Source organism: Ylistrum balloti, unplaced genomic scaffold (genome assembly GCF_031769215.1).
Source record: "Ylistrum balloti isolate Yb309-2 unplaced genomic scaffold, AGI_CSIRO_Ybal_v1 Utg371392, whole genome shotgun sequence".
Lineage (NCBI taxonomy): Eukaryota > Metazoa > Mollusca > Bivalvia > Pectinida > Pectinidae > Ylistrum > Ylistrum balloti.
Window position 1 is genome coordinate 547,919 of NW_026782733.1, and position 15,215 is coordinate 563,133.

General features: G+C 37.3%; 1 protein-coding gene and 1 long non-coding RNA gene across 2 annotated transcripts in view; both read right to left on the reverse strand.

The window, feature by feature from the left end:
* The window catches only part of LOC132562314 (uncharacterized), a 491,282-nt gene that overhangs the window by 224,435 nt on the left and 251,632 nt on the right, over positions 1-15,215 (reverse strand). The window lies entirely within an intron of this gene.
* Positions 1-15,215, reverse strand: part of LOC132562315 (caskin-2-like) — a 149,601-nt gene that overhangs the window by 5,563 nt on the left and 128,823 nt on the right. The window contains exons 12-16 of the mRNA XM_060227054.1: positions 10,090-10,284; positions 8,404-8,514; positions 6,682-6,783; positions 4,749-4,887; positions 692-2,650 (exon numbers count right to left, since the gene is read on the reverse strand). Of these exons, the coding sequence (XP_060083037.1) occupies positions 692-2,650; positions 4,749-4,887; positions 6,682-6,783; positions 8,404-8,514; positions 10,090-10,284 (2,506 nt within the window). The remainder of the gene's footprint in view (positions 1-691; positions 2,651-4,748; positions 4,888-6,681; positions 6,784-8,403; positions 8,515-10,089; positions 10,285-15,215) is intronic.

Below are 15,215 nucleotides of genomic sequence, written 5' to 3' on the forward strand. Positions count from 1 at the left end.
CTTTAACGTGTAGGATGTGACAGATGTCATGTGTATTACTTTATCCTGTAGGATGTAACAGATGATATCTGTGTATTACTTACCTATGTGAGATGTGACAGGTGTTATGTGTTTTACTTACCTATATGGGATGTGACAGGTATCATGTGTTTTACTTACACTTGTGGAATGTGACAGGTGTCATCTGTTTTACTTACACTTGTGGGATGTGACAGGTGTCATCTGTTTTACTTACACTTGCGGGATGTGACAGGTGTTATGTGTTATACTTACCCCTGTGAGATGTGACAGATGTTATGTGTTGTACTTACCCCTGTGAGATGTGACAGATGTTATGTGTTATACTTACCCCTGTGAGATGTGACAGATGTTATGTGTTATACTTTCCCCTGTGAGATGTGACAGATGTTATGTGTTATACTTACCCCTGTGAGATGTGACAGATGTTATGTGTTATACTTACCCCTGTGAGATGTGACAGATGTTATGTGTTATACTTACCCCTGTGAGATGTGACAGATGTTATGTGTTATACTTACCCCTGTGAGATGTGACAGATGTTATGTGTTATACTTACCCCTGTGAGATGTGACAGATGTTATGTGTTATACTTACCCCTGTGAGATGTGACAGATGTTATGTGTTATACTTACCCCTGTGGAATATGAGAGGTTTTATGCAGATTACTTACCTTTGTGGGATGTGACAGGATGATGTGTAGAGGACACAGTGTGGGTGCCAGCGGAGAGATGCTGGAACATGTGAGAATTCCCCTGATCAAGCTCTTCAGAAATAAGCACTACAGAGGGCTTTGTAGTAGGTGTTCGCTGCTTTATTGTTCCTACATTTTCATTGGCAAATGGTAGAGTGTTGGAGTCAACACTCGACGTGGAGGTATTCAGATCCAAGCCAGGATTAGAGTCTTTTCTCTTTTCCCTAGCACTACCAATCTCACTATGAACACTACTGATGGGGTGCGGAGGATGACCCCCATTCACGGACGACACTTTGGGTGGCAGTGATGGTTTTGGATGAGACACAGCTGGGGCAGTACGAGACACAGAATGAGCCCCACCCTGAATTGTACCATGTGACTTAGGTGGAGGAGTAGGGGGCGGAGTTCCCTGGGCTGTCACAGACACAGTGGGTTGTGTCCTCAGTTTTACACCAAATGTACTTTCAACATTTCCCTCATTTGTTTCCTCATTGACTGACACAGTCTTGGCTGGACTGTGTTGAGTACTACTCACAACTGTACCCGGAGACATGCTGTGTTCCACTTTGGGTTTGCCTTGATGGCGATACTCACTACCCATACTGCTTTTCTCCTCCTTACTTGGAATCCCATAGTTGTGCAGTTTGGGAGTGATAATATCCATTGCAACAGGAGGAGGTGGTGGGGGAAACTCCTCCCCATCAGAACTACACACCTCATCAGAATTGCACGATTCCTCACGTTTCCTTCCAAATCTCTGCGAAAGAGACTGAACACAATTTGCAAATGCCTGTTCCTTTACATGTGAACTCTGATCCTGTTTGTTACCAACTGTCTGACCCTGAATGGCAGACTTAGGTATGCTACCAGCAAAGTGAGGTGACCTTTGCTCTTTTACACCAATGTCAGATCGTTGTGTAATGGAATTAGTCCGTTTTGGTGGTGGAGGAGGGGGAACCTTCCGACTTTTCCCACTTGGCGATCCTTGTTGAGGAGAGTTTTGAGATTGTGATGTCACTTCATGTTGTGTTGAGACAAAAATTGGATCCGTAACAGCACCATTTTTGTTGATTTTATGAGTCTGTGGTGAACCTGGTATCTCCTGCAGTTCAATCTTTTTGTGACTCGGAGACATATTGTGTATCTGAGGTTGATCATAGATATGATCTGATTTACGCTGTCCTCCATTATGCGATGGACTGTGACACACATCCTGATTTTTTTCAATTTCATGCTTTTCAATGTCTATAATGTCTGGTGAACATTCACGACTAGTACGTTTAGTTTTCGCAATTATTTTAGCAACAGGTTTTGGTTTAATGGCTGCCTTAGGAACAACAGTCGCCACAGGTAATGATGACTTGGGCGATCCCTGCACTATGTACATCATGTCGTCACCAGTTGGCGTGGTCTCGCGGTCCATGCTGTCTGACAGTCGCTGGCCTGTAGCTGGAACCTGAAATGACTGATAAGTGATTGTTTGACCACTCATGTCTCGTGACTCCTTTTGGTATGGTGCTGGGCCTGACTGAGATGATGACCTCTTAACCTGTATGGCCACAACATCAGGTTGGTATGATGATGTTGAACTGCCACTGGGACTAGGTGGAAGGAAGCATGAGTCAATGCTACTTTCACTACTATGTCGGTTCTTGAATGGCGAGGACGTTGCTGATGAGAATTCTATATTAGCGTTATTGGAGTTTTCACTAGATGATGAGCGGCGTGGTTTGTAGGGCATGCCTCCAGCCATGTCTTGGCCGTTATATGATGATGACATAACCTCGCCAGCTGACCATCGTGTGTTGTTGTTGGCTGGAGGCTCTAGTGCCTCACCTGATGAACGCTTGTTGTTGTCCATGGTAGAGAGACGTTTGGAACCAGACATGATTCTCTTAAGTCGCTCTATTGCAAGCATGATCTTCTTCTGGTGTCCTGAAAATATAAACTAATATATTATACTTGTCTGAAAAATACTGATCAAAGAACAATGCTGTATTTACTTCTTGTGATCTAAAAACACTTATAGATATAAAAATCAGTGACCTGAAAATAGACAACAGCAACAATTACATGTATATCCAATGATGACTTAAAAATACTATAAATCCAACCTCTCATTCAAATTCAATTAAAATCAACAACAAAGTCAATCACATTCCATAAAGTCTTCCTTTGGAGACCTACATAGTTGTCAAAGAGAGTCACTACTTCAATCCTTCACATACTCATTTGTGTGGGAAGAATATATACCACATCACAGTCAAATCCAACTTCAGGTGAATTTTTTGTATACCTATCCTACCAGCAAAGTAGTAAAGGTTACCATGGATACTGATAGGGATATATTTCCAACCAAGTCAACAAAACAGATGAGACTAACAAATTACATCTCTGATAATATTGGGTTTGACATGGAATCTCATTTAAACACAAAAAATTCATCTCGACTTTTAAAACACTTAGTTTTACATTAACTTTCAAAACCATCTGCCAGTAAGTTGAGAATGTCAGTTTGAGAGATAATTTCATAAAAGGTAATAAAAATTGAAGAAAAGAAAACAAAAAGAAAGAAAAACTGTGATTCAATTTGGTTTTCATGATTCATGGGATGAACAGTTTGGGCTTAGTTCTGATGTAACAAGAACAGTTTTGCTGCAAGTCTGCCAAATACCTGCCATGAGAGTGCTTTACCAATTTCAATTCATTCTTCAATTGAAAGCACAAAATGGAGCCAACCCAAAATGGTCTCATTCCTATTGATTCAAGTGTGGCCATTTTTTCAGTATTCTATTGGGAAAGAAAATGGAATTGATCACTATGGAAACAGAGAGAAGTCTGTCAGGCACAGCAAGAGAAGATCTCTATAGCCACAGAATTGTCAAATCTCACTCTATTCCTTTCAGACTTCTCTTCAATTCAAAATTGAGCATTTTTCTTCAAACTTTTTTCCCCACTTATTTTTATCTGCTTTCAACATTCTGTGCCTAAGTCAGGCAATTCTGTGCTGAACAGAAAAATTAAACAGATCATTTTGGTGTTCAAAAATGAGGTAAACCAGCTTGACAAACTAGAAGACAACGACTCAGTTCTCAAAACAAAAAGCCATAATGAAGAGATTTTTTGTTATTCCAGCAAAATAAATCATTTTAAAACATGAAATTTTCTATAAATGAGGAAAATCAAAGGTGACCGAAAGAGTCAAGATCTAGATGGGGAGGTGCACAAACCTATAATTCAATAAATCAATTTTCATAATTTCAATGTCCGTTAATTTTGTCTGAACTGTGCCGCTATTCAAATGGACGCCATGTTGGCGTTGTTACAATAAGGACACTATATAATGCTTGGTACAGTGTAATCTGTAATAACCAAGAAGGACCAAAACATTACTTAGAACAAAAAGAATGGGGTAGGATTATTACCATCCTCGATTCTCCAGGGATTATGATCACTTTCGCACTCTACACACCTGGAACATGATATAGCAAAATTGAAGGCACAAGTGAAGTAATTTGGTTGGATCCGGAAGAAAAAACTGACCAATCACAGACTGATATGTTTCTTTGAAGATTACAAAGAAGTGACACCCAACATCAAAAGAATTACAACATACAGTTATGTGACCTCTGAATTCACTTGGGATTAGATTTGTTTGATACACATCAAAGGATCAAACTGGTCTTTGTCTTGTCCACTAGATGTCTCGCATGGAACCTTCAATTTTGCCAAGATTTCTTACAAGGGTGCAGAGAGCGAAAGTGATTGTAACCCCTGGAGTATTGAGGATGGCTTATTACAGGACAATGATAACTTCAATAGATGGGGACAGGCTTATTACCTATCATGGGCTTATTGATGGTTATCACATACAGCACAATCTGACCAGAATGACCTGTGTTTGTCCCCTTAGGTCTGGAACAGAATGGCCTATATTTGTCTCCTTGGTGATGGACCAGAATGACCTATTTTTGTTTCCTTTAGTATGAACCAGAATGACCTATCTATGACCTATTATTAGGTCTGACCTTACCAAGTTTCTGAATGCCAATCTCCTCCAAGTCTTCCCAGGTGATGTCGGTGACATAGTCAACACTATCGTAGCCTTGGTTCACTAGTGTGGCGTGGTACTGCTCCAGGTTCAACAGATGTAACCATTCCATAACCGATGTCTGTAAAGACAGTTAATACTTTCACCTGACAGCCTGGCTGAGCAAAATCTTTCTATAAACAGTTTTTATTAGGTTCCAATATTTTATATAAAAGAAAACATGAATGGATATACAAGGAGTAAATAGCAAATATTAGAATCACTTGAAAATGGAAGCTTAACAGTGATATTCTGCATATGTAGGGTAATTTTATTTCAGTCTGTTTTGCACTGAAACTTCAAAGAAAAGTTTCCTTTCTTTCTTAGTGAAACCAAATTACAGAATGACAATTTCAAGAGTCTGAATTTTTTCCTTGAAGATGGGGACTTTGTTTAATAATACTATTATATTAAAAAACTATTAGTGTTGTTATTCAGTCAATTCTATTCAACAGAGAACAAATTACATGGTGTACTCTATAGACATTTTCTATAGAATCTACCTGCATGCCTCCTTCTATTAACTCTGTTCTTGTAACTAGATAACTACCAGAATGTATAATCCTATGAAATATTATAAATCTGTATCTGTCTTCCTTATGAACTATGAAATTCATGGTTTTTAATATGTAATTCATGGTTTTAATATGTAATTCATGGTTTTCAACATGTAATTCATGGGTTTTTAATATGTGATTCATGGGTTTTTAACATGTAATTAATGGTTTTCAACATGTAATTCATGGGTTTTTAATATGTAATTCATGGGTTTTTAACATGTAATTAATGGTTTTCAACATGTAATTCATGGTTTTCAACATGTAATTCATGGTTTTCAATATGTAATTCGTGGTTTTTAATATGTAACTCATGGTTTATGATACTGTAAAACAGGTCTATCAATGCTTGAAACAAAAAGGACATATTTCTCATACAAGTCATTAAAGGAACTATGGTCTTTTCTATAGATGCATTACATCTATTTTTTGCTCATTTAAATCCATTGCCAAATAAAAATGGAACTAATTGAAAAAAATCAAGACCTTTATGGTATTTGATGGTCTAGAACAATGCTCGAACTAAAGGAATACATAATATCAGTCAACATTTTAAAACAGTCAACTGGAAATGCATTTAGCAGCTTGTTACTTTAGACTAATTTAATACTAAAATAAAGCCTAGTATATCACATCTATTATTGAATTATAGCCAAAATCATCACGAGATAAAATTATAAAAGTCCCAAATTACAGCTGGATTATATAATTGTTGCCTTGAACATTTACATCAATTATAAGATGAAAAAACATTATAAATCTCAAGATGTATCTTTGTTTACAATCAAATTGTAGAAAAGTGCTGATATACTGCTTTTATTTTGTGTTTTTCTATGCTTCAAACTGTATACTTTATTTACATAACAGGAAAACCATGACTGAAACTGCACACACAATGAAAAGGTTAAAGTTAAGGAAGAGCATAATGGAGAAATTTATAGTGGAAATTACAGCATTAGATAATTGTTTTTGGTGGCAAATTGGATTTGTTAAGCGAAAATCTTTACTTGGGTTCGTACAGGCATATTTGTAACACTAGCAAACATCTAATCTGCACCTGTCTGTTATACAAGGTGCGGCACAAAATCAATTGAAAATATCCATTTATCTGTCAAATCTAGGTCAACATTGAAATCCTATTACTGCCTTTTTGCTAGTACACTAAGCTTGCATGACATGCTTTTCAAAGCCAAATGAAGATATTTATGCAGTTATTCTAGCAGTTAGTTTCTCAATCTCAAAATCAATAGTGATTAATTTCAATAAAACAGAGAATCCCACTGCTTGGTATCATTGTAATGGTGCACCATTTTACTCACTGGTTTGTGGTCAGGAATGCCATCATGGATGTTCAGACGCGCGATCTCAGCCTTAAGACGTTTTCTGTGGCCAGGTTTTGTTATCCCTATAGCTGTGAGATCCTGTGGAACAAAACTCAAGTTGGTAACAAAAACAAACAAAATGGAGTCATCATAGGTGAAACTAAGATCTTATATTATATCTTATAAGAAAGTCAGTTAATGAAATATGGGTTGTTTTTCTTGAAGTTTTTATTACAACAAACATTAGGTACTGGAATTTTCTTAATTATTTCCATAATTCAAAGAAAAGCTTGTGTTCACTTTTTTTTATGATTGAATGTAGCAGCTGCACATCACCAATCAAAATTCTGTTGATTTTGTTTACAAATACCCCCATGCAACTATGTTACAGTTAGAAAATTCCGCTTCTCCAATGATCATTTCAAGACCTTTACAAAAAAATTGATTTGTAGCAAACTAAAATATTAAGCATCAGTTATACATCAGTTTGACAGCATATTGCAAATATCTAAATAAAAACATTCGATACTTGAAACGAGTGGTGTATGATGTTTAAATATCCGCCCCATCGAAAAGAGGAAAAAACCCAAAGCCTTGTCAGGAACAATCAGCCGAGGTTATATCAAAGATGGTGTCAGTATCATCTTTACTGATAGTAAGTCACATGACAGGATCACATTTCTCTGATAGCAGGTCACATGACCCACTATTTCCTGTTGTCGGCTGACAGTAACTAGATAGTAGATACACCCCATTTCTCATTGAATGATAATAAATGCTTATAAATATTTACACAAAATTTGATTTAATTATGTTAGAAATGGGAGTCAAATTTGGCACAAGATAAGGGTAAATAAAATGTTTTAAACCCCTATCCATACATCTCAACTCATTTCCTCAGACTAACATGGCAATTACTTTTTCAGGAGTGTATTCTCAAAGACGAAACTGATATACATGTTCTGGGCTACCCAATTACTGATAATGAAGATTCATTGTCTGTCTACTCTTACAAAAGCACCTCAAGATTTCAAAAGAGGAAATTTTCCTGAATTGGAAAATTAACAGAAGATAAAAGTTTAAATTAGAAACAGTTACAACTAAATGAAAATTACCTTGTGAAATTTATTTTCACCTCTGACAGTAGTGTTATTTAAAAATGGTATTGTAAAGGAAATCTACAGAATAATTCAAACTGATCAGGAGGTATGTATTTATGGAAGAGCTTGAACAGTGAAACAAAATATTTGCATAGTTTATCAGCCTGTCAACAGCCAGGGTAATTTTCTGATGAAGGGTCTCCTTGTAGAAGCTGGTAACAACCTCACTGAACAACATATGGGAGGCCCATTGCATGTCATCCGGAGTAATTAGGCTTAATTATCTTGCTGAAGAATATACAACCCTGATGGCTGCATGCAGGCACCATGAGGTTGGTACATTTCTCATCTTCCTGAGAAACATAAACTGCCCTGAGTAGGGATCATCAAACCATGCACCTCAGATCTTCTCCAGAGGTTGCTAAGTCCAATGATATAAAGAATGATTACAGAACAGCAACCACAGCTGGACTGATAATTAAACAACATAAATATTTAACTTTCTAACACCATGAATTTCATAGAAAACCGAAATAGATTTTCTATCTATAAGAAACAAGGCCACAACATGTTTTGATGTAGATGAATTAAAAGAGTAGTTATACTGTGATCAACTCACCTCTGGAGTCATACGAGATATCGTTGGCATGTCATAGCCAGCCTGCAAAAAGTTGCCATGGTAATCTTCAAAGCGCAGATCTCGAAGCCAGCAGCGCAAGACTTCGTGATCCTGTGTATGACAAAAGGGCATGACATTTAGTGAGATGGTAATTGTCATGGTATACTCAACAAATAATGTCTGCTGGACTTTATATATATATATATATATAAAAACACACACACACACACAATTTGAAATGCCACACCTTATTTTATTTTTGCATTGTTTTTTAGTAAGGAAAATGAATATGTAAAAATTCAAAATAAATCATGAAGTAAACTCTTCAAAAGTACAGGAGCTCAAATGTTTTCAAAGAAGAATGAGGGTTGGGGTGGGAGGGGCGTTAGAAGTCTGGTTGAAACACAGGAGAAGGAAAATTAAGTAGAAAGGAAAAGACGTAAAAGAATAGACCTGAATCAGAAAACAGAAGAGGAAACAAAAAGGCACAGAAGTAACATGCAAAAGAGTTGAAGAAGGAGGCAGAAAGGAATAAAAACAATTGTTGATGTGTTTACAACCACCACCAATGACTCCATTCCCACAGCACAAACAACATAGTAGCATCGATTAACAGCCAGGCCATCTGGTGGCCCACAGGTAATTGATGGAGGGGGAAATCTCCTTACACACTCTCCCTACAATCAAGTACCATACAAATGGGAAGCAATTTTCTAGTGGAATAAATTGGAAAGCCATACATTTCGTCCCAATGGGTTCAAACAAACTTAGAATGTTCACTTACCATAGTTATCATACAATATTATAACTGACTCAATAGATTTACCACTGGGTTCAGACAAGCCTGTACAGTTCACCTACCATAGTTATCCTACAATATTATAACTGACTCGATAGATTTACCACTGGGTTCAGACAAGCCTGTACAGTTCACCTACCATAGTTATCATACAATATTATAACTGACTCAATAGATTTACCACTGGGTTCAGACAAGCCTGTACAGTTCACCTACCATAGTTATCATACAATATTATAACTGACTCAATAGATTTACCACTGGGTTCAGACAAACCTAGAATGTTCACCTACCATAGTTATCATACAATATTATAACTGACTCAATAGATTTACCACTGGGTTCAGACAAGCCTGTACAGTTCACCTACCATAGTTATCCTACAATATTATAACTGACTCAATAGATTTACCACTGGGTTCAGACAAGCCTGTACAGTTCACCTACCATAGTTATCCTACAATATTATAACTGACTCAATAGATTTACCACTGGGTTCAGACAAGCCTGTACAGTTCACCTACCATAGTTATCCTACAATATTATAACTGACTCGATAGATTTACCACTGGGTTCAGACAAACCTAGAATGTTCACCTACCATAGTTATCCTACAATATTATAACTCAATAGACTTTCCTACTTAACCTGATTAAAATCAGAGAGTATCTCAGAAGACAAGACAGCTGATGTAACATATTTCCTCCTTTATCAACAGGAGGTCTTACAAGTTTTGAAAATATTGCTCTCACTTCTGTTCCTAAGATGATGATTATATAATAAAGAGACCAAATTACTACAACTGTGCAAGGCATTGACCATTACTGGTCTGAAACAAAGTCTGTATCCTTGCAACATTTTATGGTGCTTTCCTGGCTTCAACCTACCGGCAGGCCTGCATGGACGAGCTCCGCCACGTTGATCTGGCTGCTATAGCCGCCCTCTTCAAGACGATCCAGACTGCCGACGCTGGAACTTGACGTACTGTGGTAGCTCTGACGTGAAGATACGCCGGACTCGTAACTCTGACCAGATAGACGATGTTGGTTATTTATCTGTACATTCGCGTAATTATGTGTTACCTGAAATTGAAAAATACATACGTAAATAATCATCTTCGCAAAGCCATAGACCCATATCTGGTAATCAGTACACCCTATCTTTTGCTGGCAACCAATGCTATTTCATTGTTCCCTGACTTGAGTCAAAATATTGGCATTCTGGGTTTTTTGAATACAAGAAAGCATTAATTAGATTTAGTTTCCATACTCATGATTCCAAAAGTATCTTCCTGTTCATCAAACAATGTTCAGATCAATCTTATTTTTTGCAATTAAAGCAGTGGACAGAATTACATCTGAAATGATTTTCTCCCTAATTGAATATGTTAGGGCACTGGCTTACATAACCTGAGGTGAAGATCTGAGGTATGCATTTCACAGGAATCTGAGAATTTAACCGTTGTGTGTTGTTGTGTCCTGCAGAGAATGACATTTTACCCTAATTTCTGTGGACACGACAGTCTTTCTGTATGTTGTTCAGTGAGGTCCCCACCAACTTATACATGTTAAACCAATCTGAATATGACCCTGGCTGTTCATAGGTCGATAAAACCAGGAAATAAACACATCACACCTCCTACCAAAATCTGACGTCAATATTCAAATGAAAGCTTTGAGGAATCATCAGTTTCATTTTTTTCAAACAAGGACTTTTTTCAAAATTTCCCAATAAACCAATAACACCCTAATTTCTGTGGACACGACAGTCTTTCTGTATGTTGTTCAGTGAGGTCCCCACCAACTTATACATGTTAAACCAATCTGAGTATGACCCTGGCTGTTCATAGGTCGATAAAACCAGGAAATAAACACATCACACCTCCTACCAAAATCTGACGTCAATATTCAAATGAAAGCTTTGAGGAATCATCAGTTTCATTTTTTTCAAACAAGGACTTTTTTCAAAATTTCCCAATAAACCAATAACACTGCATATACAATTTACTGCCATTCAAAAATAACTCCTAACATCAGATCAATAAGCAATTAGCAATGGAATTCTTCAGCTTCTGATAAATATTGCCCAATATACTACAATAGCGTGTCCAACAAGCCTACAGCACACACAGTAGAGAAGGTAGTACAAAGAAGTTCATGCTAGCAGTAATTTGTCTCAGCTTCAACAACATTCTAAGGGTCTGGTTTCCAAAACAGATGGTTGCCATGCTTACATGCATACATATATGCCTGTTACTTTTGGTTGTTAAGCTGTGTGAGAATTTCTGCATCTTCCCAAACCTGGTAAGCTTAAGAAGTTTGTACTTCAAGACTTGCAACTAGATTTCCAAGAAATATTCATAAATCAAAAGCATCTTCAGAGATTTTCATTCTTATACAGTAATCTAGAATCCTTACACATGTGACTCCGATTAAAAGTTTTGACATACATAAAAATATCCTTGATAAAGATTTGTCAAATTCTTAAGCTAACAATGTATTGAGCAATCACTTTAAAACTTCCCCTACTGGTACAAAGGACACCCAAGGCTTTATAGCATTGTTAGCTTACATAAAGAAAAATTAGTTAATTTCAACCCCTCAAAGTCCCAAATTTAACCCAAGGTTTTCATGATTCTGGATATATTGTGATCATTACTATGTTTTCTCAAGGCCATATGTAATTTGTTGATGAAATTTTTTACATCTGATGAAATATTTCTTGGTGATATAATTAAGCTTACAAGTTTTCCTGGTGTGTGCGCATGCTGTCTCTGACATCGTCACCTAATTGGTACATACACTGCCATCCAGAAAACCTTGACACATGACTTTGACTAGATTGTGTATAAAAAGTTCCAAGAGAAAATTGAAACAGTTGCAATTTTGAAAGTAACTATTCAATCAAAGTAATCAACATATTATCTGAAGTGATCACAAATCCCCTACAATCAACAGTGACCACAGACCATACAATCAACAGTGACCACAGACCTTACAATCAACAGTGACCACAGACCCTACAATCAACAGTGACCACAGACCCTACAATCAACAGTGACCACAGACCCTACAATCAACAGTGACCACAGACCCTACAATCAACAGTGACCACAGACCCTACAATCAACAGTGACCACAGACCCTACAATCAACAGTGACCACAGACCCTACAATCAACAGTGACCACAGATCCTACAATCAACAGTGACCACAGACCCTACAATCAACAGTGACCACAGACCCTACAATCAAAAGTGACCAGACCCTACAATCAAAAGTGACCACAGATCCTACAATCAAAAGTGACCACATACGCTACAATCAACAGTGACCACAGACCCTACAATCAACAGTGACCACAGACCCTACAATCAACAGTGACCACAGACCCTACAATCAACAGTGACCACAGACCCTACAATCAACAGTGACCACAGACCCTACAATCAACAGTGACCACAGACCCTACAATCAAAAGTGACCACATACCCTACAATCAACAGTGACCACAGACCCTACAATCAACAGTGACCACAGACCCTACAATCAACAGTGACCACAGACCCTACAATCAACAGTGACTACAGACCCTACATTTCAAAATGAACACATACCCTACAATGTAAAGTGATCACAGAATCTACAATCAAAAGTGATCACAAACCCTACAATCTAAAGTGTTCACTCATATACAATCCAATATGCTTAATATCATCCCCCCTCCAACCCTCAAAAAAGAAAAAATTGTGATCTCTTTGAAATATCCTTCTTGACAAACTGCAGGCCTATAATGTGTAAATTCTGGCCTTTTGACAGTCTACAATGAAAACTTATATATACACAGTACATCATTTCCACCCAAATCCCTCCTGCAACAACCTTTCTTGAATTGTGAAATCTGTAATACTCTATCAAAATTAACATTTAAAAGAGGTATCTACCAGTGTTCCACTTGCCTCCTCTGTAATAGTGCACTGTGAACAGGCATATTTCTTGGCAAAGTCTGTAACGGAATGCAGCCTTTTGATTTTTTTCATCATGAAAATTATATTTGTAGCAAGTCTGTCTGAGTTTTATTGACAATAAGTCATGTTGGTATACGTATTTTTTATGTTGTTATAACATATATCCCTCAGAAATTTGGAATTACACAGCATGTAACATCTTGTTACTGTTATAATCCATAACACAGCAATTCTACCAGTCGCCAAGTCACTTCTCTGGGATTCGTTTATCTAATCTGTCTTGCATATATAAACAGGTGTGGCTAGAGAGTGATTCATATCCAAAATGTCACCAAATGGTTTTCTATTTTTCGATGTTTAGATCTTCAAGAATATCAAGAGGTCATTACATTAGGGAATTTTTTTGAAATGTCAAGTTTTCCATCCATATTTTGATGTCTTTATGCCGAGTCTATCTGGATGTCTTTATGCAAAGTTTATCTGGATGTCCTTGAAAAGTCTATCTGGATGTCCTTACAGGTGCAAAGTATATCCATGATGTCATCAAAGAGCAACATTTCACCAAATATATCCTTGTACAGGTACATGTTGTCATGATATAAAAATCCAAGATTTCAAGAAACAATCAAGTATTTTCAGTAAACAATTGGAGTGCAGTGTATATTCGTAGGTCAAATGATAGAGATGTTTGTCTGAGATGGGATTATTAAAAACACATATTTCCAAACGTTGTCACCATATTTTCACATACATCCAATCCTTGTCACTGAACTGTCACATACATCCAATCCTTGTCACTAAACTATCACAAAAATCCCGTCCTTGTCACTGTACTGTCACATAAATCCAATTTTTGTCACAATATTGTCACATGCATCCAAACCTTGTCACTGTATTGTCACATGCATCCAAACCTTGTCACTGTAGTGTAACAGTATGGTCACAATTAGAACCTTGTCACAATATAGTCACATTATCCCATACTTGTTGGCTACATTGACATGATATCTAAGCACTGCCTCAGAATCACTTCATGTGAGTTCAGATTCCCTTTGTATTTTCTGTGACAGAATAATGGAGAAAAAGTAACCACCAGTGTAATAATATTTAACCCATAGTTGTCACAGAAGGCTGGAATATATGTCCCATATCTTAACCATTACACATGTCAGCACTGCTAGACACACACGTAACCATGGTAATACTGTCGTCCTCCTGGCATCAGTGTCTGTGGAAATATTCCTACCACATGATCTGGATGTCCAGTCGTGCACATAGTTATCATCTTAAGAACATGATGTCCAGTTATAATAATTGTTGACATTGTGACTGATGTCCTTTTTGATCCTATCACAATATTTTCTTATTGATTTTCTCCTTGCTGATATCAAAAGGTCACAGATTCCATTACGAGACAGCAAAACACATAACACTCTCAAGACATAGACAAATAATGAAAGTTGATCTTAGCATTTTTGAGATCTGCTTTAAAGAAAAATAATGAATAAAAGCAGCAGTCCTATCACAAAGTCATGCAGCGCTAGACTACCCGATTGAACTGCTGCAGCTCTACACTGCGATAACAAGAAATAAATTTACAGCAGAATGTTTGAAACCGGAACCTTGAGGCCGGCAATAATTGTCATTTACACTGCCTGCTTTTGAGGGTTTATCAAAGAGTTAGAGGAAGCCCAACTCTATAGAAATCAATAGAGGTATAACATCAGGTAGGGGGATTATAACTGTGAGACTGCCACATGTATATAATCGGTGCTAGATTCACCGCTCCTCTCCAGGCCACCCTCCAATCAGGCAGCAGGAGGCGAGAGTCGGACAGATTCAGCATGATAGTGAACACCTCTCACGACACCCTGGGGTTACATAATAGTAACACCGTGGCATAAAATCAGGGACCAAGCAATAAACGCCGATTAAATTCAAATGTCAAAAAGTTTGCTGCAGAACAACACTTAGTTACTCATCTCTATAGGAAATCATCATTGTATTATTATATCAGTGTTTGGTAGCTTGTATGTAACATGTGCT